At 43.7% G+C, this 24,581-nt stretch overlaps 1 protein-coding gene across 3 annotated transcripts in view; it reads left to right on the top strand.

The window, feature by feature from the left end:
* Positions 1–24,581, top strand: part of rimbp2b (RIMS binding protein 2b) — a 108,308-nt gene that overhangs the window by 82,010 nt on the left and 1,717 nt on the right. For 2 of the 3 annotated variants that reach the window (XM_082555908.1, XM_082555907.1), the window contains exons 5-23: positions 1,519–1,723; positions 3,541–3,689; positions 4,259–4,338; positions 4,915–5,024; positions 5,125–6,006; positions 8,388–8,539; positions 9,062–9,715; positions 9,949–10,098; positions 10,411–10,572; positions 12,054–12,830; positions 13,921–14,029; positions 14,581–14,706; positions 16,048–16,229; positions 18,251–18,419; positions 18,599–18,661; positions 18,994–19,097; positions 20,455–20,481; positions 21,018–21,089; positions 23,941–24,075. In XM_082555908.1, the coding sequence (XP_082412034.1) occupies positions 1,519–1,723; positions 3,541–3,689; positions 4,259–4,338; positions 4,915–5,024; positions 5,125–6,006; positions 8,388–8,539; positions 9,062–9,715; positions 9,949–10,098; positions 10,411–10,572; positions 12,054–12,830; positions 13,921–14,029; positions 14,581–14,706; positions 16,048–16,229; positions 18,251–18,419; positions 18,599–18,661; positions 18,994–19,097; positions 20,455–20,481; positions 21,018–21,089; positions 23,941–24,075 (4,308 nt within the window). The remainder of the gene's footprint in view (positions 1–1,518; positions 1,724–3,540; positions 3,690–4,258; positions 4,339–4,914; positions 5,025–5,124; positions 6,007–8,387; positions 8,540–9,061; positions 9,716–9,948; positions 10,099–10,410; positions 10,573–12,053; positions 12,831–13,920; positions 14,030–14,580; positions 14,707–16,047; positions 16,230–18,250; positions 18,420–18,598; positions 18,662–18,993; positions 19,098–20,454; positions 20,482–21,017; positions 21,090–23,940; positions 24,076–24,581) is intronic. The other variant, XM_082555906.1, reaches the window with a different exon arrangement.

Below are 24,581 nucleotides of genomic sequence, written 5' to 3'. Positions count from 1 at the left end.
GATGTTCTCCTTCAGGATTTTCTCTAAAACCAGCCACACATGATCACTCTGCCACCACCATGTTTGTGGAATGCTGTGTTGCTTTCACACTAGGAAAAAAAGAAAAAAAACCTACCAAAAAGTTCAGCTTTTGTGTCATCAGTCCACAGAATATTTCCCAAAAGCGGTCATCAAAACGTCTTTCAGCAAATGTGAGACAAGCCTTTGTGTCAGTGGTGGATTTCTCGTTGGACTCTCTCATGGGTGCCATTTTTGCCCACTCTCTTTCTTATTGTTGATTCATGAACTCTGACCTTAACTGTGAGGCCTGCAGTCTTTTAGATGTCCTTCTGGGTTTTTTGTGACCACTATCAATGCACTTCTGGAGTCATTTTGATAAATTCACCACTATTCAAGCCATATCTCCTCTATTTGGAGATAATAGCACTCACTGTGGTTCACTGTCTTTGTAACCATTTCCAGACCGATAGATGTCAACTTTGTTTCTCGGCTGTTTTTTCAGATTGACGTTTTGAGCTCTTTGAGCCTATTTCACTTTTTCAGACAAGCTGTATTTAAGTGATTTCTTGTTTCAGCAGGTCTGGCAGTAATCAGACCTAAGCTAAAATCAGCGTTCCAAATAAATGTGGTTAATCAAAGTTTATTCATGATTTAACAAGAGGGGAAATTGCTTTGTTCACGCAGGGCCAGGTAGGTTTGGATAGGTTTTTTTCCCTTGATAAATCAAAATCATCATTTAAAAACTGCATTTTGTATTCACTGGCGTCATCTTTAGTATTAGATTTAATATTGAAATTTGTTTTATGATCTGAAAAAATGTAAGTGTGACAAATATACAAAAAAGGGCTATTCTGCATTTCCAGCAGAGATTACGCAAACTGAAGTAAATACCGGTAGTGCATTTTATGGTGGCTATTCTCATCTTCGGATAAATACAGACCCAGTTAGTAGTAGAGCACCAGTGCATACTCCCTGGATGGTGTGGAGTGTGTGGGATAGACTTAAAATAAACTGCACTACTCATGCTCATCACAGTTTGAGAAACACGTTGCCCTCTGCTGCAGTGTGCTTTCAACACTGTTTGCCTCAATTCGCTTAAAGCTTTCTGTTTTTGGTCTTTTTAAGGTCTTACACGGCAATAACAAAAACATATAATATTATCGACCTCATCCTTTAAGACAGTTTGGGTATGCTTTGAAATAAGTTTTATTTGGAGTACTGTTATTATGAACTGTAGGATAGTTGTGCATGCGATTTGTATAATGTACCGTCAGTAGTGGTCAAGAAGTCATTTCAAGGTTTCTTTTCTTTGTAATGACTGATCAGTGTTATTAGTCCTACAGTAAATGTCTGTTTTCTTGTTCACATATAGCGTGAACTCTTTTTGTGTCTTTATCATTATTTTTTATTTTTATTTTCTTTGTCTCCATTCCATCTTTCTCCCTTTCCCATCCTTTTTTCTCTCCTCCTCTGTCTCTCGCTTCTGTCTCAATGTGTCTCCTCCCTCCCCGCCATCAGGCCAAAGTCCGCGAGCTGGAGGAGAAATGTCGGACTCAGAGTGAGCAGTTCAACCTCCTGTCTAAAGAGCTGGAGAAGTTTCGGCTCCAGGCTGGGAAGTTTGATATCCTCAGCACTGAACCCTTAACTGTGTGTGAATCTCCTGGGTCTCCGAACAAATCCCTGTCACAGCTCCTTAATGGACTGGCTGCCCCCACAGAGAAAGGTAAAGGCCATTTGTTAGCATTAAAGCTCTGCTTTCAGCAGATAAAGGTTACGCCGGTACTGTAGATAGAATAGAATAGAATTCAACTTTATTGTCATTGCACATGCACAGGTACAGGGCAACGAAATGCAGATCACCTGTATTCAAGTGTACAGTTAATTAAGATGTATCATTCCAGTCTTATAGGAACTATTAGTAGTAGTAGTTTTTATGACTTCCCTCATAAAAAGTCAAATTAACTAAACGTTTAGAAATATTAAGTCAAAGACAGCTGTGTCACCTGTAATCTGTTTAAATGGCCTCTAGTATGTGAAACTTTTTAAATCAATGCATAAGTTGCTCACTAATTACAGCACAACGTGTTGTTTAGGTTGTTGTTGCTATGTAATTTTACACATTTACAAAATAAAGTTATGTGCTATTTTAAAACTTACATTTAAAGGGCTCAAAGACAAAAGTAAAGTAACGCGTGGTGGGTGAAGAACAGGTGGGATAGCAAAGTGGCTGGGTTACTAAGGAGGGCAGCACAGGTGCTCAGCAGACAGGAAGGAGTGCCGGTGAAGGCGGGATCTATTTGTGGGAAAGGACAGCTTGAAAGGTGGGGAAACTGAGTAAGTTCAGGGAATGATGCGGGACACTCAAGGGGGCTGAATCTTGGTACTCCAGCAGACCAGTTTTCCTCAGGGTGGGAGTTAATAGATATCATCTATCCTCCCACTGTAGCCACTGGGAGCCAGCAAGTAGAATGACTCAGGAACTGGTTGTAGGTCATCAGTGCTGTTTAGGCTTTTGGGCAGGTGTGGCGTAAGTCGATTCAGGAGTTGCAGGTGGAGTAAAAATATCTTTTTACTTTAGTCGAGCCGGGAGTTTAATTTATTGTCTGAGTATCAATCAAGTCTCTGTACTGGCCATTAAGACTTTAGCCGAGTTTGGCTGGAAAAGTGCAGCTGACTCTGGGACAGTCTTAGTAATTGGTTATGTGTCAGCTGACTCAGACTCAGGAATAGTTGCCTGACACAGAAACAGTCCAAACTTTAGCGAGTGACTCAAGGAGCAACACCACTCTCAGGAACAGGCTGAGAAACAGGAGCAGTTGATTCAGGACCTGGCTTGACCTCACCCAGGATAAGGACAGACACTGGCAGGCACACTGTGCAACAGTGCCTGTGATGTAACAGCGAGCCGAGCAGTGGAGATGCATGATGTCAGCGCTGACTGCATTTCATTCTGGATGTCACTTTCCTTCGTCACCCCTCAAAATCAGTATCTATCGGGCCACTTTTATTCAGTTTGTCCTAAATTCAGGTTATCCACACAGAGATCACAGAACACATGGATGCTGTTAGGTTGAAGAACTAAGAATAAGTCAAATCAAACCAAAAGGAAGAAGATAGCAACAGCAGAGTTCAGGCAGAAACAAGCACACAGTCCACAGATTAATGATATAAAGTGATCCAAAAAAACTAGGAGCCAGGATGGAACAGCCGGGGAACACAGAGTACACGCAGATGATCACACAGACAACAAGGAGAAGCACAGGACTATAAATACAGACAGAGCTAATTCAGTAATTGATGAAAAAAGGTGAACGAGATTCACCAAAGAAGTGATGGACAAATAAAACCAAAGCAAACAAGTACTCTGATAGAACCACATCAATCATCCTGCTTAACAAAAATTTCATGAAATCAAATTGAATTAAATGGCAGAACCTTTTTAAAGGACAGCATGCAATCAAATACAAGATGAAAATTCTGACTTTGATATTAGTTCTGTTATATTGTGATGTGTGGAGCTACGTTGCTTTTGTTCCACAGGCAATGAGGCCCCAACAAGCAGATCTTTGATATCGGAGTTCATCCGACCACTCCAAGTCAGCGGAGACAAGCCCGAGCTCCTCTCTGTCAAGCCAACATTCCTCACTCGCGGTCGAGCCAGCAGTCCAGCGCGGGCTTTACTCTCTGAGGTATATTATAGTGTCCATTTGTACTCTATCTTTTTACACGTCCGAAATCAGATCGATTCGATACATCTCAAACAAATGGAATCTAATAAACTGTGGAAAGACGGTCTAAAAATCCCAAACGACACCGTTGAGACACAACGTGGGAGAATTCCCAATAATTTCAATCGTTTGCTCCACGTATTTACCCAAAAGCATTTCTGTTGTCACTCAGGTCAGTGGAGCTCTAATAGTTTCTGTGAAAAAGCTTTTTATTATAATTTTTTTTTAAGATGAACTCACCAGTATTAGATCCATTCCCTCGCTCATGCCTCTGTGATCCCTTACGTAGACGGCACATTTGGGAAAATGCTGATTCATTTTAATCTAAATAATGTCTTTGGGCTGAACACGAGAAAATCCACACAGCGGGAATCCAGGAGGCTTCTCGGTGTTACTCATGCAGATTATTTGGGATTGATCAAATATATTTAGTTGACACAAGCTAAAACATTGAACCAAAGGGAACGTGCAAACATTAAGAAGCATTCGATGTTGAAACTGTGAAAATCTGTGAATGCTTCCTTCTCCAGATGGACAAAGATCTCAGCTCCACCACCAGATCCAAACCACGGTTCACAGGGAAGGTCCGTCTGTGTGTTGCTCGCTACAGGTATGCACACAAAACACACAATTACTTTTTCAACCACTGCTGTATTTGTAAAATAAATAAATGGAAAAAAAGTTTGATCCTCATGAGTTTATCATTTCAAACCTACAGGGCTTTGTGCTTACGTTACACCCCTACCCCTAAACCAAAGTGAAATCATTGTGATCATTTAAAACAGAGGTGGTGGAAAATCTCTCGCACTGAACTGAAAATCTTGCTCTGTTATTTGCTTTCTCTCGCAAGCGCTGTGGTCTTAAATGTGACTCAGTGTTTCTGCTGCTAAAGAAAATAACCTGTCAGCATAGAAAATAATTGGAATCCTCAAGCACACAGATTTGTGAAACAGGGCCAAAGCTTTCAACCCACACTCTCTTCAACCCTCTCATATTTGCAAACAGCCAAATATAATAGAACAGAAAAAAAACTTTGTATTTTCAAAGCAGCGCTCGGCAAATCGTTTTCCTCGACATACATATTATGTTTGTGGTGTTTGATATAAAACAAACCCAAATGGAGAATAATTGCAACAAAAAAGTGTGCACTTTGGAAGCTAATTAATTTGTTTTCTTTTTACTGTAGTTACAATCCTTATGATGGACCCAATGAGCATCCTGAGGCAGAGCTCCCCCTGGTGGCTGGGAAGTACCTTTACATTTACGGAACAATGGACGAGGATGGCTTTTATGAAGGTCAGGCCTTTTTTTAAAAAGGTGTTGTTTTTTTTTTTTATCACATCTTGCACTTTACCACGTGACCAAAGTACCAGCTGCATCCTTATTGTGTCCTCAGGAGAGCTGCTGGATGGACAGAGAGGACTCGTCCCATCCAATTTTGTAGATTTTATCCAAGATGAGGAGGCGCCCTCTGTCCAGCACAGGGACATATTAACTAAAGAACCTGGCTACCTCAACCACAGTAGCCTGAGGCCTCAAAGACCTGGGGTCGGCACAGGAACAGGCATAAGCAGCCTGCTGTCTGACAGTAAATTAGACTGTCTAAGCACCAGCAGCTTGGGCATGGACCTCCTGGGCTCCTCCACCAATGGCACGGGAACCTTGGATGTCAGCATTGACGAGGTCGGTGAAGACATTGTGCCTTATCCCCGCCGCATCAACCTGATTAAGCAACTGGCCAAAAGTGTGATTATTGGCTGGGATCCTCCGGTGTTCCCACCGGGCTGGGGCTCCATTAGTGGCTACAATGTCTTGGTGGATAAGGAGGTTCGTATGAGTGTCCCCTACGGGGGCAGGACAAAGTCTCTTATTGAAAAGCTCAATCTGGCCACACACACCTACCGCATCTCAGTGCAGAGCATCACTGACAGGGGCCCGTCAGACGAACTTCGGTGCACTCTTCTCGTGGGTAAGGACGTGGTGGTGGCACCTTACTACCTGCGGGTGGACAGCATCACGCAGGCCTCTGCTGAGCTGTCTTGGATGCCCAGCAACAGCAACTACAGTCACACCATCTTCCTCAACGGTGCAGAGTATGACATGGTCAAGGCAGGGGGCTATAAGTACAAGTTTTTCAACTTGAAGCCGATGACAGTTTACAAGGTGAAGGTTGTCGCACAGCCACATCAGGTGCCTTGGCAGCTTCCAGTGGATCAAAGGGAAAAGAGGGAAATCTCTGTGGAGTTCTGCACTCAGCCTGCAGGTCAGTCCTTAAAACGTAAGTCACCCCAGTGCAGAAATAATTGGTTTTGTGAATCACAGCAGTGGAGGAATTTTCCTTTGCATGGTGCATGGTTGCATGGCCGTGGCTAGAAATGCTCGGATATTTGTAGCCATGGTAGCATGACTAGAGATATCAATGTTAGTCTCTTGGTTGGTTGGTTGGTTGGTTGATCAGTCCATCTTACTGAAGTAAAGCCTCACAAAATCCTTGGTGGTGTGGCTTAAGACACATAATACTACTACTACTGCTGAAGGTTTGTGTTGTGCTTAAAATACATTTTGCCTTGGCTTGTCTATCTTTTTTTTCTTTTTTCCCACTTGGGGGCAGTATAAAGTTGTTGAGGTGAATGTTGAATGTTTACACATCCAACAGACTCAGCAAAGTCTGAGAAAAATATGTAACAACATGCTTCCCTTCCTATATCTCACTTAGTCCTTAACCTTATCTGCTGTTTGGTGCCGATACAAACTGCAAACAGCTGCCTGCTGCATGCGAAAATAAGGTTAATCAGACACTCGGTGTGAAGCAAAGTCTTGTTGTTTGCAAATGCACCAAGGCAGGTACAAAATGCTTTGGATAAAAGGCTAACACGGCCTTCTTTTTATCCCAGTCTGAACGGTGCTCTTATAGACTTTGTTCTGCATAAAAAGCTTTGATTTCACAATAAATAAAAGCCTGAAAAATTTCCATCTGAGGTACCAGTCATCGTGTTTAATCGGGCACACGCATCAAGGTCATTACACTTACAAACATTTTAGTCATTTAGATTCTTCCCCAGCTACCTTTATATTGCCCTCGAGGATCTGTGTGTGTGCTTTTGTGATAAGACGTAAAGGGTAGAAACACGAACAAACAAGAAAAAAGACGTTCCGATAAAGCTGTAATGTGAAAACCCGCTTAAGAAGTATTCTGAAAACAAGGGTGTAAATATTAAGCATGCATCTCTGGGATTTCTTCTCCCAGGAGGCTCTTTGTTGCTTGACTGTTGCCAGTGTTAACTTGGGTCTCACGGCCCTGCTGTCAAGCGAGAAAAGCCATGGACAGGTAAAACTAGTCAGCCCGTTGTTGCCTATAGATTGAATATGGTTCATATTATTGCTTTTTATATGCACTCGGAGGGATGTTTAATGTGTGACACCTTCCATTTACCATGGAAGGAGACACTTCCAATTATTATGGCAGTCACTGAGAAAAGTGGAGCCAAACGGGAGATGACAGAGAGTTATGACGTCAAGAAGTGAAAAAAGAGAGAGAGAAAGGGGGGAAAGACGGAGATCGAGGCTGAAGTTTGAATTGACATTTTGTGTTGGCAGCTGACGAGCCCGCATGCTGAGAGTTCATTAAACGATCCATCTATTGAATATGTTAATTAGAGGCGTCTAAAATTGTCTGAATAGTGGAGGCAGACAGCCGCTGTCAGTGACGACGGCAGTATCTGGAAGTGCTATATTAGGCTTCTGCACTCAGCGTGTGTTCTTCAAACAAGTTGCTTCATTAGTGCTTAGTGATGCATTTTTAATATTAGTCGCACAGAGCGGCTACCAGTTCGCTCCCTGGAAATCAGCGCCTGCCGTTTGTGTCCACTACTAATGAAAGTGGCTCCACTGAGATATTCATTTAAACACTCGTTTCGGCTCTCGGAGGAGAGCGCGTTGTTTGTGACGGGGGCCGTTTAAAAATGACAAGAGGAAATGAAATCTCCAAACAGCTACTGCTGCTATTCAGAGACTGCGTTTTTTCCCAACAGTCAGTCTTAGAAATGTGATTAAGATTGCTCTGATGTAGATTCCCGGACGCTCGCGCAGCTGCACGTCACGGCTCGGAGATTCTGCTGACTGACTGTGACTCCCTCTTGCTCGCTGTGTGGCTGCAGGTGAATGGCGGCGCTGCACAGATGGGCATGTTGTTTAGTATGCATGCAGGATGGACAGATTGAGAAAATAGCAAACTGGGGTTTTTTTGAGGCTCGGAAGAATATTGTCAGCAAGAGCATGATATTGCTATACATATAGCCAATGTTGGCAGACTTGGATTTTTCAACCAGTGCCCCGACATAAACCTGTTTATAGATAGAAAGAAAAATCATCCTACTGGTAAATACTGCTATTCAGCCGTTCCCGACTGATGTTATCATATGATATACCAGCTATTCATCTTAGTGAAATAGGTTTTAAATTCGAGACGTGTACTACAAATCCTCCAGATTGAGAACATGCTTATTCCATCCCACAGTGAAGTGGATATTGAACGCCAGCGGTCCACAGTACAAAGGTCAGCTCATTCTTTTTTGATAAAACAGGCAGGGATGGCAGGAACAGGCAGTCTGTCTTTATTTCCTCTCTCCTTGTCTGATAAATGTGCACTGTCCTCCGCAGGCCCCCCTCTCCCTCCCCAGGAGGTGCAGGTCCAGTGTGGTCAAACACCCGGGTTCCTGCAGGTGAGATGGAAGCCGCCGCCCCTGACGTCTTCAGGAACCTCCAACGGAGCCAGTGTGATAGGCTACGCCGTGTGCACAAAGGGACAAAAGGTAACAAACAAAAAATTATTATTATTATTATTTTTTTAGTCTTACACTGCAGATCTTAAAATGGGTAGCCTCTGCCTTCCTGAGTTGTAACTTCTCAGTAGCACTCTATTGCCATCTCCTGGAGAAAGTCTTTAATGTTCATATGCAGCCCCGAGGCATGAGAAATAAACAGGTTTGCCCTGGGTCCCTTTTTCTACAGGCTATTTTTGTTATGCACACGTATGTATCCAGTAACTACATTTTTATCTTATTTTGAACTAAATGCCAGATATATGCTTTATTTATTAAGTATTTGGACGTTCCCTGAGAGGTGTGAAGTGAGTGTGAAGTATAAAAATGGTGCTGTGGCTGTAAGGCTTCAAATCTGCCTGTAGTGAGTTTTTAAATTATGGTAACTGTCTCGTAGAACTTTTACGACAGCCAAGATGTAAAAGCTACGAATGCATATTGATACATGTATGTTTGTATGAGGACATTCTGAATTGCCCTTTGGTAAAGACTCTGGTTTCTTTGTAAATGCAGATAGCAGAGGTCTTGTACCCCACAGCAGACTATGTGACTGTGGACTTAACCAGGATTCAGGGTCTGGAGGCGAGGGAAGTCATTGTAAGGACGTTATCAACACAAGGAGAGTCCCAGGACTCACCTGTGGCCATCATACCGCACAATCTCTTGGGCTCTCCACGCCTTTCCCACAGAACCACTGCACCTTCCCATCCCACACCCCACCCAGTTCACTCACAAACCCACCCTCCTTATCCATCGACGTACCCCCCGAACCACCCTCAGCCCCAGGTGCAGCCTCTGCCTCGACCCCAGCCCCACACGCTGCCCCACGCACAGCCTCACTCGCAGCCCATCCGCCCCCCTCCTCCCTATCCGCAGCCTCATTTTCACCGCAACTCCATGCCCAAATCCAAACCATTAGTAAGTGCCAGAGAGCCAGAAACCAAAGAGCATGAGGTGGGCCTGCGGCCAGCCCAGCCCTGGGAACGCTCCCCGTCTCCGCTGCCTCCCATGCGAGGTCCCAACCTGGAGCCACCGCCCTTCCAGCCACAGCGATCTCCCTCTCCACAGAGGATCCTGCCGCAGCCTCAGGGAGTCCCCATCCCCAACACCATCGCCAAGGCCATGGCCAGGGAAGCTGCCCAGAGAGTGTTTGCTGAGGGTAACCGGGTGTGTGAGGATTTCACTCTTAAACCTTTTCACAGCTTGTGATGAGAGAGCTCTCAGCCAAAAAGCTAATGGTAATATCTTTTAGGCTGCTTTGTAAACAAGCAGTGCTTTGGAGGAAATCATTAGATTTGTGAAAATATAGTAAGATAGTAAGCAACTTGTTTGTCTTTCTCATCCTCTCGGTTATTCTTCTCTCCTTTTTCCATCTAAAAGTTTGACTTTTCCCCTGTCAGGTCGAGAAAAGGAATATCTTCAGTGAGCGAGGTAATGCTTTGCATCCTGTCAACTCTGATGAGGAGGAGGATGGCTACGACTCGCCTCATGCCAGGAGGAGAGGCGCCTCAGTGGATGAATTCCTCAGAGGCTCCGAGTTAGGCAGACAGGTACTTTACAGAAAACACAAGCTGTGCTCAGCGTGTCAGGAGAATCGGTTTGCTGGATCAAATCAAATCAGTCTGAAATCAAACCGAGTCCCATCTTAATGTGTGTATTATAATATGTACTGTAGGCTTATAATTTGGACACTTTATAAGATACATCTTGCATTCAGAACTTCCTTAACTCTTAAAGGGACAGATTCAGCAGGTTTCAGGTTGACAGCATCACACAGTTGCTGAAAATAAAGGACCTGAATTCAGAGCTTTTATTACTTACCATCGCTCTTCAGCTTGCTTTCTCTCATTCATTTCCCTTAGCACCATCATCACCACTACAGCCACAGTGAGGAGTACTACACAGAGAGCAGCCGAGGATCTGACCTGTCTGACATCCTGGAGGAGGACGAGGAGGATCTTTACTCTGAGATGCAGCTGGAGGAAGGCCGCAGACGCAGCATCAACTCTCACAACACTCTCAAGGTACATATTTACCTGCACGCCTTCACTCTACAGTGGCCTGGAGGGAGGACACAGGAAGGTGGGGAGAAATAAAGATATAGGGAAGAAGGGCTCTGCCACCTCTGGAGATACCTGCTATCTTTCACAAGCTCTACAACCAGGCCCGTCGTGGCTTTGCCTGGCTAATCTCCCGTGCCTGTTAGCTGCGTTAGCCGAATCAGCCTCCCTACTCTCCCCACCCTACCTGCTCCTCCACCCCTGCCCCTCCAGCTCTGCTTTATTCTTCCCAGGCTGATCATATGGCTGTGTATACATAAGCTGTACAAGATGCATGTGAGAAGGAAAGGGTGTAAACAAATCCCCCCCCCCCCCCCCCCCCCCCAAAAAAAATGCAGTGTTTTCTTTTACCATTTGCATTGCATTTGGATGCTCGATTTACTGTACCAGACTAGTTTTACAAGTGTTGAAAGTCAAAATGTTAAGACTGTGAACTTGAAATGCAACTATTAATATACTGTACTGTATCAAAGGGTCATGGCATATCAAGTGCACATGGGAATCTCATTTAAGTGAGTACTTAAATGGAAATATCCACTTTTGTTTATGTCTGTCATGTCCTAATGTTTAATTTGAATGTTATTGTTAACATTGTCGGCACATGATCCCGTCTTCATTTGGTCTGTCAGCGGGGATGTGTGGAAGACAACTTGATATCATGAAAGAAAAGCATTATTATAAGAGCTACCTGTACTGTATTGGCTGATCTTTTCTTTGTATTATAGCAGAAAATCACTACAGGTTCGGTTAGCATACCACTGATTTTGTCCAGTAAAACCTGTAGATCAATGAGGTGTTAATGAGGGGTATATACTGGTGTATTAACTCTGTCTGTGCGCCAGTTCTTCATCTCCTTTTTGTCATCACATCTATGTGTAAATCTCTGCTGCACATTTTTTATTCTCTTTAAACGTTTAGATGTTGTAAAGCGATGTGAATACGCAGGAGGAGTGCGTCCACTCAGCTTGGCATTGTTCTTTTGTTTTCTTCTCATTTTTTGCTTTTTAAAAACTTCATCTGCTCATTTCATCCTTATAAATGTTCCCACCGCCCTCACCTGTAACACTCACAGCGTCCAGTACTTTCATTCGTTTAAATGTTTTGCATGTGTAAACTCTGTGTCCACTTTTTACGATTTAACGCTCCATCTTAAAGCTGTGACAGATTCCTGTTCAGAGCATGCCATTTCCTCCTCACGGAATGAGACTGCATGTCTTACCACATAGCCACAAATAACTAATTCTGTCTTTATTTTGTCTTTCCCCCCCATTTGTTCTATTCACACACTGTGTTGTTTCCTGCCTGTTCTAAAACCTTCGAAAAACTTTACAAACCCCCCCCCCCTCCCTCGCAAAAATATAAACTGAACCGTTTACTTGAACTGAACTGTGAAATTGTGGGATGTTGAACCCCCCTCCTACCCCCAACCTCGGTCGCGACTGAAGGCATATTACAAGCGTCAGGACTTAGCTGAGGAAAGAGACTGCTGGGACCTCCAGAGGGAGGTGGTGAAGCAGAAGTCGCTCCGCAGCAAGCGTCTCCACAGCATCCCCGAGGTGGCCGAGGAAGAGTCGGACAGCGTGGACAGCATGGGTCAGCGTCTGTCCTTCGAAGACGGGGGGCGACCGGGGACGCCGCACACTCAGCGGAGGATGTACCCCCAAGACGCTCACGTGCGCAACCATCTCACCCCCAGCAAGAGCACCCGCTTGCAACGCCAACGCTCTTCCCCTCGCTTCACCGACAGCCGGTACTGCTACAGCGCCGACGACCGCAGCTTGGGACGACCCAACCGCCAGAACACTAAGAGCCCTGACAGCGGTTTAGACTGCGGCAGTGAAGAAGAAGGCTCTCTAGGGCGGGGCCATCGAGGGTACTACGCTCACGGGAGCCCCATGCGAGGACCTGTGCGCATCATTCACTGTGAAGGCCCCGTAGAGAGGCGGGCGCTGGCCATGGGCCGGAAAAGGACTCTCACACGGCAGTGCAGCGTGGAGGAGGAGTTCTCCGATGTCCCAGTGATCGCGGCCAAGTCGGTACACACGGGTGATTTTAGGAACAGGGAGCACTTTGGGCCCGGTCGGGATGCTGGGCCGCGAAACTACTCCAGGGAAGGGGCCCTGAGCGAGGGCAGGCTGAACGAGCTGGACAGGGTCTATTACAGCCCCCACAGGGAGGCTAGGGCCCAGTCTTTGTCCAGGCTCAACCGGGACCAGGCGCTGGTGTGTGATTCAGACTTTCTGATGTACTTTCCATCAGCAAGCTGCAGCCATTCTGTTTTCTTAATGTTGTGTGTTTGTTTTTTTGTTTTTGTTTTCTTTTTAAGAGACCCCCCCTTTATTTCGTTTGACTTTCTGTTTTCCTCCATTCTTGACAGTTTATCACATGGTCATGGTTGGTCTCATTTGATGTTTTATTTTGTGTGAATTACTTTGCTTGTATTTCTAGTGTTCGGTGGATTTTATAAAGTAGAACTTTCAAATTACCTAAAGGCCATTTAACAAAGTTTTGACTTCTCATGTCTTTGAGGGGAAAGGCTCCATGTAAAGGAAAGTCTCTGTGCAGTGCATGGGGACATGCTGCTCCTCTGCTCTCCCCCGCCTGTGCCTTCTTCTCTCTGCCAGCTGCAGACTTCATACGTTGCTCTCCATGTCTCACCCTCTAGAGCTCCAGCCATCTTCTGCTTTCCATCACTTCACATACAAAAAAGGAGGCCAATTCAAGACTTTTAGCCTGTTGGGATTCATTTAAGCCTTCATCTCTGTCTTAAAATTCTTCTTCATCACGACTTTTCACGTCGTTTCAGCTGATGTGATCCGAAGCCACAGGCTAAAGGCGTTAGTATCTTTTGCTCATTTGACCGCAGCTTCCCAAAGCTCATACTCGTTCTCTTCCCACTCTCGCTCTCTCTGTTCTTTCACCATGATTTCTGTCTCTTTGTGCCATCATTTGCTTCCTTTTCTCATCAAGGTGCTGACATGCACAGAACAAAACAAAACAAACAAATGGTCTTTAGCTTAACATCTGACCTTTCCCGAACCCCTGTCCATCTTGTTGTGTTGGGGGTTGATTTGATTTACTTTTCTTTTGATGGTTTGATCGGTTTCTTTACCATTATTATTATTTTTTCTATTATTTTGCCTTCCTAAGGACAAATGGAAACCACATCATTTGCTCTTATGTTTTTGTTTTTAGTTGTTTTAACAGGATTGTGGGGTTTCTTTTTGAAATATTATTTTAAATGTTTACTTGCCTGCAGGTTGTAGGTGAATCGCGGTGCTGACTTCTTCTCTGTTGTTTTTCACTCCTAAGATCATTGGGAACTCGCCGTCACATGGAAGCGCCGATCGTCTGGACCATTCAGGGAGGAGGCCGGTTCACATCGGCACCCCTCCTCAGCGACGACCTATCCCATCCATTGGTTAGTGAGGTCACCACATGAGGATCTCCACCTGCAGGGCCACTGATGTTTGTGCTTGTGATTTATACCATGTCTTACCCATATGAGCCGAGCTGTACATCTCTCCCATAGAGCTTAAACAACCACGTAGACCCCCCGTGTTTTTTGTTTTGTTTTGTTTTTTTGTTTTGTTTTTTGAGGGGGGTGGTGGTGTTTGCACACCCTGTAGCTGTCCATCCTCATGAGCTGGATTTGCCAAATGTTCACATGCAGTTTTGCAGGAAAGTTCACCTCAGACACGCCCCCACTGTCCCTGTGTTTACCGTGGGTTAACATGTTTCCATTACCAAGCCAATCCGACCTCCTCGCAAACAGTGCAAGCATTGCTGTTTTACATCCAGTGACTCCAGAGTGAAAACCTGTTGCCTTGTGCACCCTAACCCCACCCACCCACCCCCACCTCAGGGTAACCTCATCATCCTACTGTCTCAGCATGAGTGAATGGGCCATGGGGTAGAGCAGAGTGTGTGTGAGGGGGGATCTCTGACCGTTGTGATTGGTGTCTTCTGTAGAGATCACCATGGACAGTAACAGTGAGGGGAGTGAGGGGAACCTCTCACCCGTCAAGGAGGATGTTTACTATGGCAGTGTAGCTCGGCGCAGGATATGGCGATCTATGTCCTCAGAGGATCAATATGGTATGTGGTACAGCTTCTCTCCAAGATGACAATTCACCTTGACCATGCCAGAAAAGCCCAAGCGCTGTTGTTTGAACACATGCAGTGATGTCGCGGTGGTCTTTGTTCTGTTCTGGACAGCTGCTTTGTTTGGTTTAGTTTAGCTTAGCTGAAAAAAGCTGACGGGGGAAGACAAGACTGGCCACTTTTTCCTGTTGCTGGAGAATGAAAATCCCTTCCCTGTATGTACTCCTAATGCCTTAAACCCCAAGAAACCCCAACCCACCTATCCTGTCTTCCCATCTACCTTCCATGTCCAGCCCACTCTCCAACCTGCTGCAACTTAGCAATGCCTTTTTTTTCCCCCTTCCCCTCCCACCTTATTCTTTCCTCGACCTCCTCTTTTCCCTCTCCCTGCCTTTATGAGACTGTAGCCCCTTTTGTACGTTTTTGCATGAGCTGTTTACAGTACAGTGAGAAAGACGGACACACTACTGGATGAATTATTGCATTCCTGCTTTGTCCGTATCACTCAGGTGCACATTCATTACTTCCGACTGTTGAAGCACATTTTACACCACCCAAATGGCATATTTCAGTTGCTAAGCGGGAAGTTGTTGCAATATTTCCGAGCCATTTTTTAGACTTATAATCTGCCATTGTAACATTTAACATGGTGATCCATGAGAAGCATGAGGAACTGATATCAGATTCATCCTTTCCCCCTCACTGTCCCTGATATCTATGCTGCCAGGAGCTGCTGGGGCATTTGATGTGTTATCACCCATGTGAACGTGCCTCCTTGCCCTTTTCCTCTGCACATTGTTTCCAGATCTGGCCTCAGAGCATGACATTACACCTGTGTTGTTGTGGGAACACCCTCCTCATTGTGTCTGAACTCATGAAAGCATGCATGCTAATCAGCCTCTGCGAGATAAGGCAGTGAAACAGCAATGAGCAACAGTGCAGTGTTACTTGTGTCCTCCTGGTGTGTATGGTTGTTCAGCTTCCCTTGCACCCTCCCAAAACTGCCTGACACGCATTTCCTGCCTGTGTTGTGTTGTTGTGTGACGTTTGGTAACTGACACGCCAGCAAGCAGAGATGTGTGAACAAAGAACCCCGGTGTGTTTCGATCGTTTCGTTGAAAAAAAAAGGGCCTGGTTGTTTTCCAAGTTAATATTATAACCAAGGTAAAATTGTATTTATCGCATTAAACCCCTGGCTCCTTTTTCACACATGCATCTCATCGCCCGCTCCCCTGTCAGCTCTAACAAAGAGACATCTTCTGCTCTCATTGCCTCTACAGCCAACGTGGCTGTATAAGGCTGGTAGTAGCAGCAGAGGCCTCCTCTATGTTTCAGACGGCTATGGTGGGCGCAGGCACGGGCGGGGACGGCGCTCCCCGGATTACTACGAGGAGTCCGAGCCGGAGGAGATGACCCGTGTGTTTGTGGCTCTCTTTGACTATGACCCCCTGTCCATGTCTCCTAATCCCGACGCTGCTGATGAGGAGCTGCCGTTCAAGGAAGGCCAGATCATCAAGGTGGTAGACTGTCTCTTTAAATACGTGCATACCATACAGACATGGTGGGGCAGTATTATTGGCCGATATTAGTTATTGGCTAATCTATCAATATCAGCATTTATAACAGCTAATGAACGAAAATTAAAAAAATCAATGAAGAAATGGGAGAAACACCCTTCAGCCATATTTTGAGTGATGAAGTTGCATAGTTTGTCCACCAGAGGGCACTCCCTTTTGTAGGGCTGTTCGATATAACATAAAAACATCTATCGTTTCATTTTACACTATCGTTTGTTTCGTGGTGTCGCAAAATAAACTGTTTACAGCAACATCTTTTCATAGTTTTTATGGTCACTGTAGTGGCTATATTAATTTCTTAAAGTTCTCTCTTTCTCTTATATTTAATATAACCACACTACGGACGGACAAGCGACTGTTTTTATGCGTTGTCGTTAGCAACAACGACGGTAAAACCATCACGTGTCCGCTTGTTTATTTTCCACATAAACCTTTCACAATAAAGCTCAAGATCCTGTTGAGACTTTTCAAAATAAACTGAACCACGTGAAAGAGTATGCAGAGAGTTTACGGGTGAGAAGCAAAAAAGAGCCGTCAGGTGCTAAAACATAAACCTTAGACTCAAAAGTTACAACAGGCTTTTCCCCGCAGCATGCTGTGTAATAAATACTCACAATGAAAATGGTGGCCGTTACAACTTATGTCAAAAATTGTATAGTTTCATGCATCGGTTAAAACACTCGACTCCAGGTACACGACACCCAGCTGGAAACACTTCCAAGTCCAGCTTCCTGAGATTCACAGAACTTACAGACAATGTTAAATTTTTGTGATTTATTTAGTTATCGGGACGATAGATGTCTTATATCGGGATATAAGAGTGTGGTCATATCGCACAGCCCTACCCCTTTGGCAACACAACAACCAAGGAAGGCTGTCTGAAAGAAAAAAGGATCAGCATCTATCAGTATATTGGATTTTAAAATCACCAAATATTGGTATGCACCTTATCCTATATCAGTCATCCTTTAGCTTCATAACCCCCAATTTTTTGTTATTAAATTCACCCACCTTTAAATGTTGTTGCCTTTAAATAGCAATCCGGTCTTTAAGTGATGACGTGATGAATCCTGCTTCCGGGTCCAAACTACTCTGCGTTAATTAAGGCTGATGTGTTTTTAACATATTTTAATGCTTTGTATCTTCTTCCATTTAATCTCCTAAAAATGGTCAGTGATCACTGTCGGCCTCTCTGGGTTTTTATTACCGATATTCATTTTAAAGTTCAGTTTTTAAAACCTTACAATGTAACTACAGCCCAGCCCATGCAGCAGTATATTAATGGCTAACCTTGTATTGAGGATAGATTATCTCAGTTGTTCTAGTGACTGAAGTTTGCCCGTTTACAGCATCCTGCCATGCGATTGCATTTGTCCCTAACCATCGGGAACCCTCAAGTTAACTTTTATCAAGTGGAAAAAAGTTAGCGTTTATCCTCCAGCTTCACTGTTTATATTATGCTAGCAGAGCTGAGTCACTAGCGATCACATAGCACATCATTAAATACCAGCTAGCACAACTTCAGCAACCCGACAAACATCACTGCTGTTTACTTTCCTGTCTTCATTCATGTTGAAAGTGATAGCAGAGCTGTACGTATGAATTTGTTTCAGAAATCTCTGTCTGAACATGATATATTATATTTAGATGGAAACTAGCGAGCTAACTTCCTGCTAACTTTGTTAAATTTAATCAATTGTTTTCATGGATGCCTGGATGTTAAACTTAATTGTTACACCTGGTAGAGCAGCAACACTGATCATTTTATTAGAGATGAAAGAATTTAGACAGTTTTTCAACTCTCAGTGATGCCGCAGTGATCGTTTCACTTGGGGACCGGCAGTGGAGTTTGGGCCCAGACACGGCAAATGGCGTCAGACTTAAAGACCAGATAAGCTGTCCACTCCTAATCTGTCAGTTTCATGGTATCTGCCCTTTGACTCTGATACTTGTTCTTTTAGGTGTTTGGGAACAAAGACACGGATGGTTTCTACAGGGCAGAGATCCGAGATCGAGTGGGTCTGATCCCCTGTAACATGGTCTCCGAGATCCAAACAGAAGACAATGAAATGATGGACCAGCTCCTTAAACAGGGCTTCCTCCCACTTAACACTCCTGTGGAGAAGTTAGGTGAGACATGTTTTTCTTTTCCTCCTAAATGACCATCTGACTTTTCTTCTTCCTTCTGCCCTGATAACCTTTGTGTCTATCTAGCCAACTTAATGATACACTGGACTGTCTTTTACTGACTCGCTTCTCCTTTCCTCTACTCTCCCTGCTTAATTATGTTTTTCTGCTTTCCTGTGAAGTGAACTGTGACCGTTTCAAAGATGGCCGCTCAATAAATCGCAGGTCCAGAAAGTCCAAAAGAGGTCTGTGTGCAGCGAGATGCTCTTAAGCTCTCCGCTTCATCTTTACTGCTTGTTTTTCACTCTTCACCATCTTTATTCATCTGTGGGCTAAATTTTTGTACCCCTCTTGAAAATGAGCTGGTATATCTCAAGGGGTTTTCCAGATATAATGATTTTGAATACATGTATTATATTTTCTGTCATTCTAACATGGACACACTTTAAACTGAAGGCACATGGTCTTACACGAGCATTATGTATGGTCATTGGTCATCACACCCAGTTCCGTTTTTACATTCTTACCAGTGATTATTCTTGTCTCTCTATCTGTATTCTGCTTTTCTTCTTCTTAGAAAGAAACAGGCGAAGCGGGCGTCAGCAACCGATGTCCACGCGAAGAATGGTGGCTCTGTATGACTACGACCCCCGAGAAAGCTCCCCTAACGTTGACGTCGAGGTACCGTTCCCCGCAGCTCCAGCTTTCCGCTATGTCTCAATCATTGTTTGTCACAGAGGCGTAAAAGCAGAAAAAGCACCAAATATTTTGAGTCATGCAGGCAATGAGAGATTATATTCTACTATTAATGCTAGTATTTTTTCCAAGGTTTAGCATTTAAAGGAATATTTTGACCGTTTGAGAGATGCTCACTGTGTTGAAGAGTTGCATGAGAAGATTGATTCTACAGTCATGTCTGTCTGTTAAAAATGAACAGACATGAGGCTGCAGGGAGGGATCCACATATTTCTGGTTTCAAAAACAAATCTGTGTCGACCTTTATTTATCTTAGGTCACGTTAAGTATGCTCATGAGTTTAGGTTTACCACCATCTTGGCTTTTAGGAGCTTCACAACCACACTTGAATGAGAGGGCGAGGTGCTAAATTTCGGAGCTAACTTTTCAACAGGTTCCTAAAAAAAATGGAGAAAAATTCCTTAGATATCCAGTTCACTGTGTAGCGAGCTGTTATTTGTCAGATAATTGGGTTAAAGGCATGAAAGGTCCACTTTTTTGGCTTCAGTTAGCTTAGGTAATCCCTGACAGCTGCGTTCAGTTGAAGCACATAAGCCCTTAATCACGCAGAACTGTAACCCTTAATGTGTTTAGTCATTGCATTTAATTTTTTGCTGCTGGAAACTGATCACAAGTAGCTGGTGGCAACCAACTGGTTGCCCACCAACAACACTCCCTTTCAGTTGTAAAGCAGCTGCCAAGTTTATGTGTATTTCAGTTTAATTGAGTTTCTTTGTGTGCAGATCACAGTTAATTGCCGTATTATTACAAACAGATTGGATGCATTTGCCAGCTTCACCCTATTCAGGGGGAAATTGACAGCAGACTGACTCGGTGTCATTGCCATTTTATTGCCATCTTGACGCGCCTCCTTTTGAAGACGTCAGCTGACTGCAAGTGAAAACTGGTACCTGTATTCGAAGCAGATTACTTGAGATTGCAAGTTCACCGTGTTCAGTCGCAATAATTTTGCTCATCCTGTGGTCTTCAACCACTGTTCTCCCATTAAAAAATGTGAAACTACCCATTTGTGGATTGGCTTCATATTTCAGCCCTGGAGATGATTGCTCACCTGGCGCCCTGGTCTTATTTAACAGACAGATGAAGTTGTATTAATCTTCTTGTTAAACTCTTTAAGACAAAGTGGAATTATTCCCTTATTATTATTCCCTGGATAATATGTGCACAGGTGAGGTTATCTGAGGAGTTAGCGCTGTGTTAGCTTGTGCTGTCTTTTTTTTTTTTGGCCCCTCCCCCCATTTCACTTACTCTCACCTTTCTATTGGCACTGCCACCGACACAGTATGAAGGCAACAGACTGAATGAGGAGGTGAGTGAGGGTTAGGAGGGTACGGTATTGTCTGCTCTCTGTGTGTTTCTTCCCCCCCCCACCCGTTTGTTGGAGTGCAAAAGAGGAGGTGGGCTTCGGATGCCAGGCCACGGCCCTCTGTCCTCTCCTCGGTGATCATGAATTAAAGCCCCTCACATGCATTGCCTGAGCCAGCATCTCCCCTCCTTGGTTTGGTCTTTTGTGTTGACCGCTCTCCTACATATTGTGCACATGCGCTGTTTGGTTTATGTGTTCTCCAGAATCCCATAAAAGAGATGTGCCCAGTGTGCTGCAATCCTGTCTTCAAAGTTACAACATTTGATGCATTAACAGTTGCAACAGTCCTGAGTGCTGAGACTGAATTGACACTAGTGTTTAAGATGCATCACAGTGATTTGGAGAAGGAAGCAAAAGCATTTCAAACTCATGACACTGCCCGAGAACTGGATGTTTTGGAGAGTGCTCGCTTGCTGTGACGGACAGAGATGGGCTAAACATGTCGTAATGCTATTTTTTTTCTTCTTCTTCTTTGACAGACTGAACTGACTTTCTGTGCCGGTGATGTCATCACAGTTTTTGGTGAAATAGATGAAGATGGATTTTACTATGTAAGTACACAGAATTCACATGAGCTGACCAGAGGACAAAGCAATACGAGGTTTATGGACAAAAAAAAGTGATTCAGCTAAAGGTTTTGGGGCACTTTATAAATTAATTTACCGTATTTTTCGGACTATAAGGCGCACTGTTGATGAACGGGTCTGTTTTCATACATAAGGTGCACCGGATTATAAGGCGCATTAAGCGAAACAAAACAGTCAGATAAGTCAAACTTTACTCAACTCATTCTTCTTGCTTCCTCCACTTCCCTACCATTAACTGATTAATGTTGAATTCTCTTGCAGCTGCTCTATTGCCATGTTGTTGCAGTATTTTAATGACTAACCTGGTATTGTGGCTGGATTATCTCAGTTGTTCTCCCGGCTGAAGTTTGGTATGTTTACAGCATCCTGCCATGCGACTGCATTTGTCCCTAACCATTGGGAACCCTCACGTTAACTTTTATCGAGTAGAAAAAGTTAGCATTCATCCTCCAGCCTTACTGTTTATGTTATGCTAACATAGCTGAGTCGCTAGCGATCACGTAGCACATCATTATATACCAGCTAGCACAACTTCAGTAACCGTACAAAAGTCACTACTGTTTAGTTTTCTGTCTTCATTTATGTTGGAAGTGATAGTAGAGCTGTACGTTTGAATTTTTTCAGAAATTTCTCAGAACATGCTATATCATGTTTAGATGGAAACTAGCGAGATAACTTCCTGCTAACTTCTAACTCCATTAAATTTAATAAATTCTGTTTTCATGGACGCCTGGATGTTATTTAATTGTTACTTAATTGTTACACCTGGTAAAGCAGCAACGCTGATCATTTTGTGAAAGAATTTAGACAGTTTTTAACTCTCAGTGATGCCGCAGTGTTCGTTTGACTTTGGGACCTGAAGCGGAGGGAGTTTTGGACCCAGATTATTCCGCAAGGTTCTTGACTACGGTAGCCGTAATGCTCGGACAATCCATCAACCGGTGCGGCTTCGTAGTTTACCAAAGTCGTACTAAAACATTTTTTGACAGATTGCCGTGTACCACATAAAATTGGTTCGAGGTCAGTAAGCACAACCAAAATTCACACATAAAGCACACTGGATTATAAGGCGCACTGTTGATTTTTGAGAAAATTAAAGGATTTTAAGTGCGCCTTATAGTCTGAAAAATACGGTATAGAATATGCTTTACTGTAGCGGACTATCTTTTGTCTACAGGAACCAATTTGCAATTACAGTTTTTCATGGCGGATTTAGGTTCTGTCTTCATGTAATCCCAGACTGAAGCCAGGCATTGAGATCTTGGCCAGATTTCTCACAGCTGAAGATGCTTCTTTAGGTGTCAGTGATCAGATTTCTCTCTGATACAGTTATGCAAATGATCAAATCAATCAATCATAATATTGTTTTCTTGTGAAAGAACATATGATACCAAGATCCTGTCAAACACAGGAGGGTTCTCCTGCAGTTAAAGGAAAATGATAACACGCATCTAAAAATGGTTATGTGAGAATGAAGGAATATAATGAAGGATTAATTGGCCTAAAACTGCAACACAAGAATAGGCTTGGCAGAGAAGGAAATTAATAGTGAGGAAAACAACCATCAACCACTTTATTAGGTACACCTTCCTGTATCAGGTTGGATCCTCTTTTTTTTCTCTAGGACTGCTTTAGTTCTTCGTGGCACAGATTCAAGACGATTCTGGAAATGTTCCTTAGAGATTTTGGTCCATATTGACATGACAGCATCACACAGTTGCTGCAGATGTGTTGGCTGTACATCCATGTCGTGCACCACATCCCAAAGGTGCTGTGATGGATTGATGTCTCCTGACTCTGGAGGTCATTTGGGTTCAGTGAACTCATTGTTGTGTTTCAAGAAACCAGTTGAGATGATTTGAGCTTTCTGACATGATGCATTATGTCACTGGAAGCAGCCATCAGAAGATGGGTACACTGTGTTCATAAGGGGATTAGGATGGTCTGCAACACTACTCAGGTAGTGTTTAAATGATGGTGACCTGATGCTAAGCGACACCATTGCACCACCACCAATTTGAAGCGTTGATACAACGCAGGTCTGATTCATGCTTTCATGTTGTTTCTGCCAAATTCCGACTCTACCATCAAATGTTGCAGCAGACATTGAGACTCATCAGACCAGACAACATAATTATATTCTTTTGTTGATCAATTTAGGTGAGGCTGTGTGAATTATAGTCTCAGTTTCCTGTTAGAAGTTTCCTTGCTGGAGTGGCTGCCAGTGTGGTCTTGCGTTTTTGAAGCCCATCTGGTTGTGTATCCAGAGATGCTTTTCTGCATTTGCTGGTCATAACCAGCTGTTGCTTTCCTCATCAGCCGAATGCAGTCTGGTGATTCTCCTCTGACTCCTGGCATCAACGGGCATTTTCCCCCAGAGAACTGCTGCCCACTGGATATTTTCTCTTTTTCAGATCGTTCTCTTTAAACCCTAGAGATGGTTGTTGGAAAAATCCTAGTAGATCAGCAGTTGTTTGAAATCCTCAGACCAGCCCCTCTGGCATCAACAACCATGGCAGGTTCAAAATCACTTAAAACTCTTTTTGTCCTCAACCTCCGAAGCTCGTCTCGACCCTATCTACATGCCTTTTAGCATTGAGCTGCTGTCACGTGATTGGATATTAGATATTTGCGCTGATGAGAAGCTGAACAGGTGTAACTAATAAAGTGGCTGGCGAGTGTTCCTCAAGTTTCTCGGTTTTACTGCTGCTAAAATTCTCCATCCCTGCTACGCGGAGAAAGGTTTAAATCAAAAGGTAAAAATTGAAAGTTAAATACACCACAGTGAGTCTCGCTGTCCTCATGTACTCCACAGGGTGAGCTCAATGGACACAAGGGACTTGTTCCTTCCAACTTTCTAGAAGAAGTGCCTGATGATGTAGAGGTTTTTCTCACTGACTCACCATCTCGGTACCCCCAGGACACTCCAGCACGGATAAAGACCAAAAGGGTACATGCTCCTTCGCAGTACTAGCGCTCTGTCATCCATTTACTGTTTTCAGTTCCCTCTATCTCCTTTAGTTTTGTGTCTGTGCGTGTGTGTCTCATTGAGCAAAAAGGGATTTCTGACTTTATAGCATTACACTGTAAATAAATAGATGTCTAAGAAATCGATGAAAAGAAAAAAAAAAAAAGAAATTTTAAGACAGAGGTATTTTATTTTTCATGTTCACTGCTGTGGGTGGGAGTGGGAGTTCTGCATTGTATAATACATGGATATATTGTATTCATAAAGCATTCTCAATGAGAGTAAAATTAAAGGGCAAGAAGCTCCTGTGACTTTTTACTTGTCATGTCATGTCTGGGAAAAGATCCGTTAATACCTTTTTTTGCACATGTGTATTTAGCATTCTGACAGATGCTTTATGAATATATTCTGTGTTTGATCTTAAGTCATTTCTAATAGAGTAAATAGTTTTGTTGTACTGAAAGATGAACTATGTAGTGTGTAGCTCA

Source organism: Aulonocara stuartgranti (genome assembly GCF_965226115.1).
Source record: "Aulonocara stuartgranti genome assembly, chromosome: 12".
NCBI classification, from domain to species: domain Eukaryota; kingdom Metazoa; phylum Chordata; class Actinopteri; order Cichliformes; family Cichlidae; genus Aulonocara; species Aulonocara stuartgranti.
Note: the sequence above shows the minus strand (reverse complement) of the source record. Positions and strands in the feature narration are given on the sequence as shown.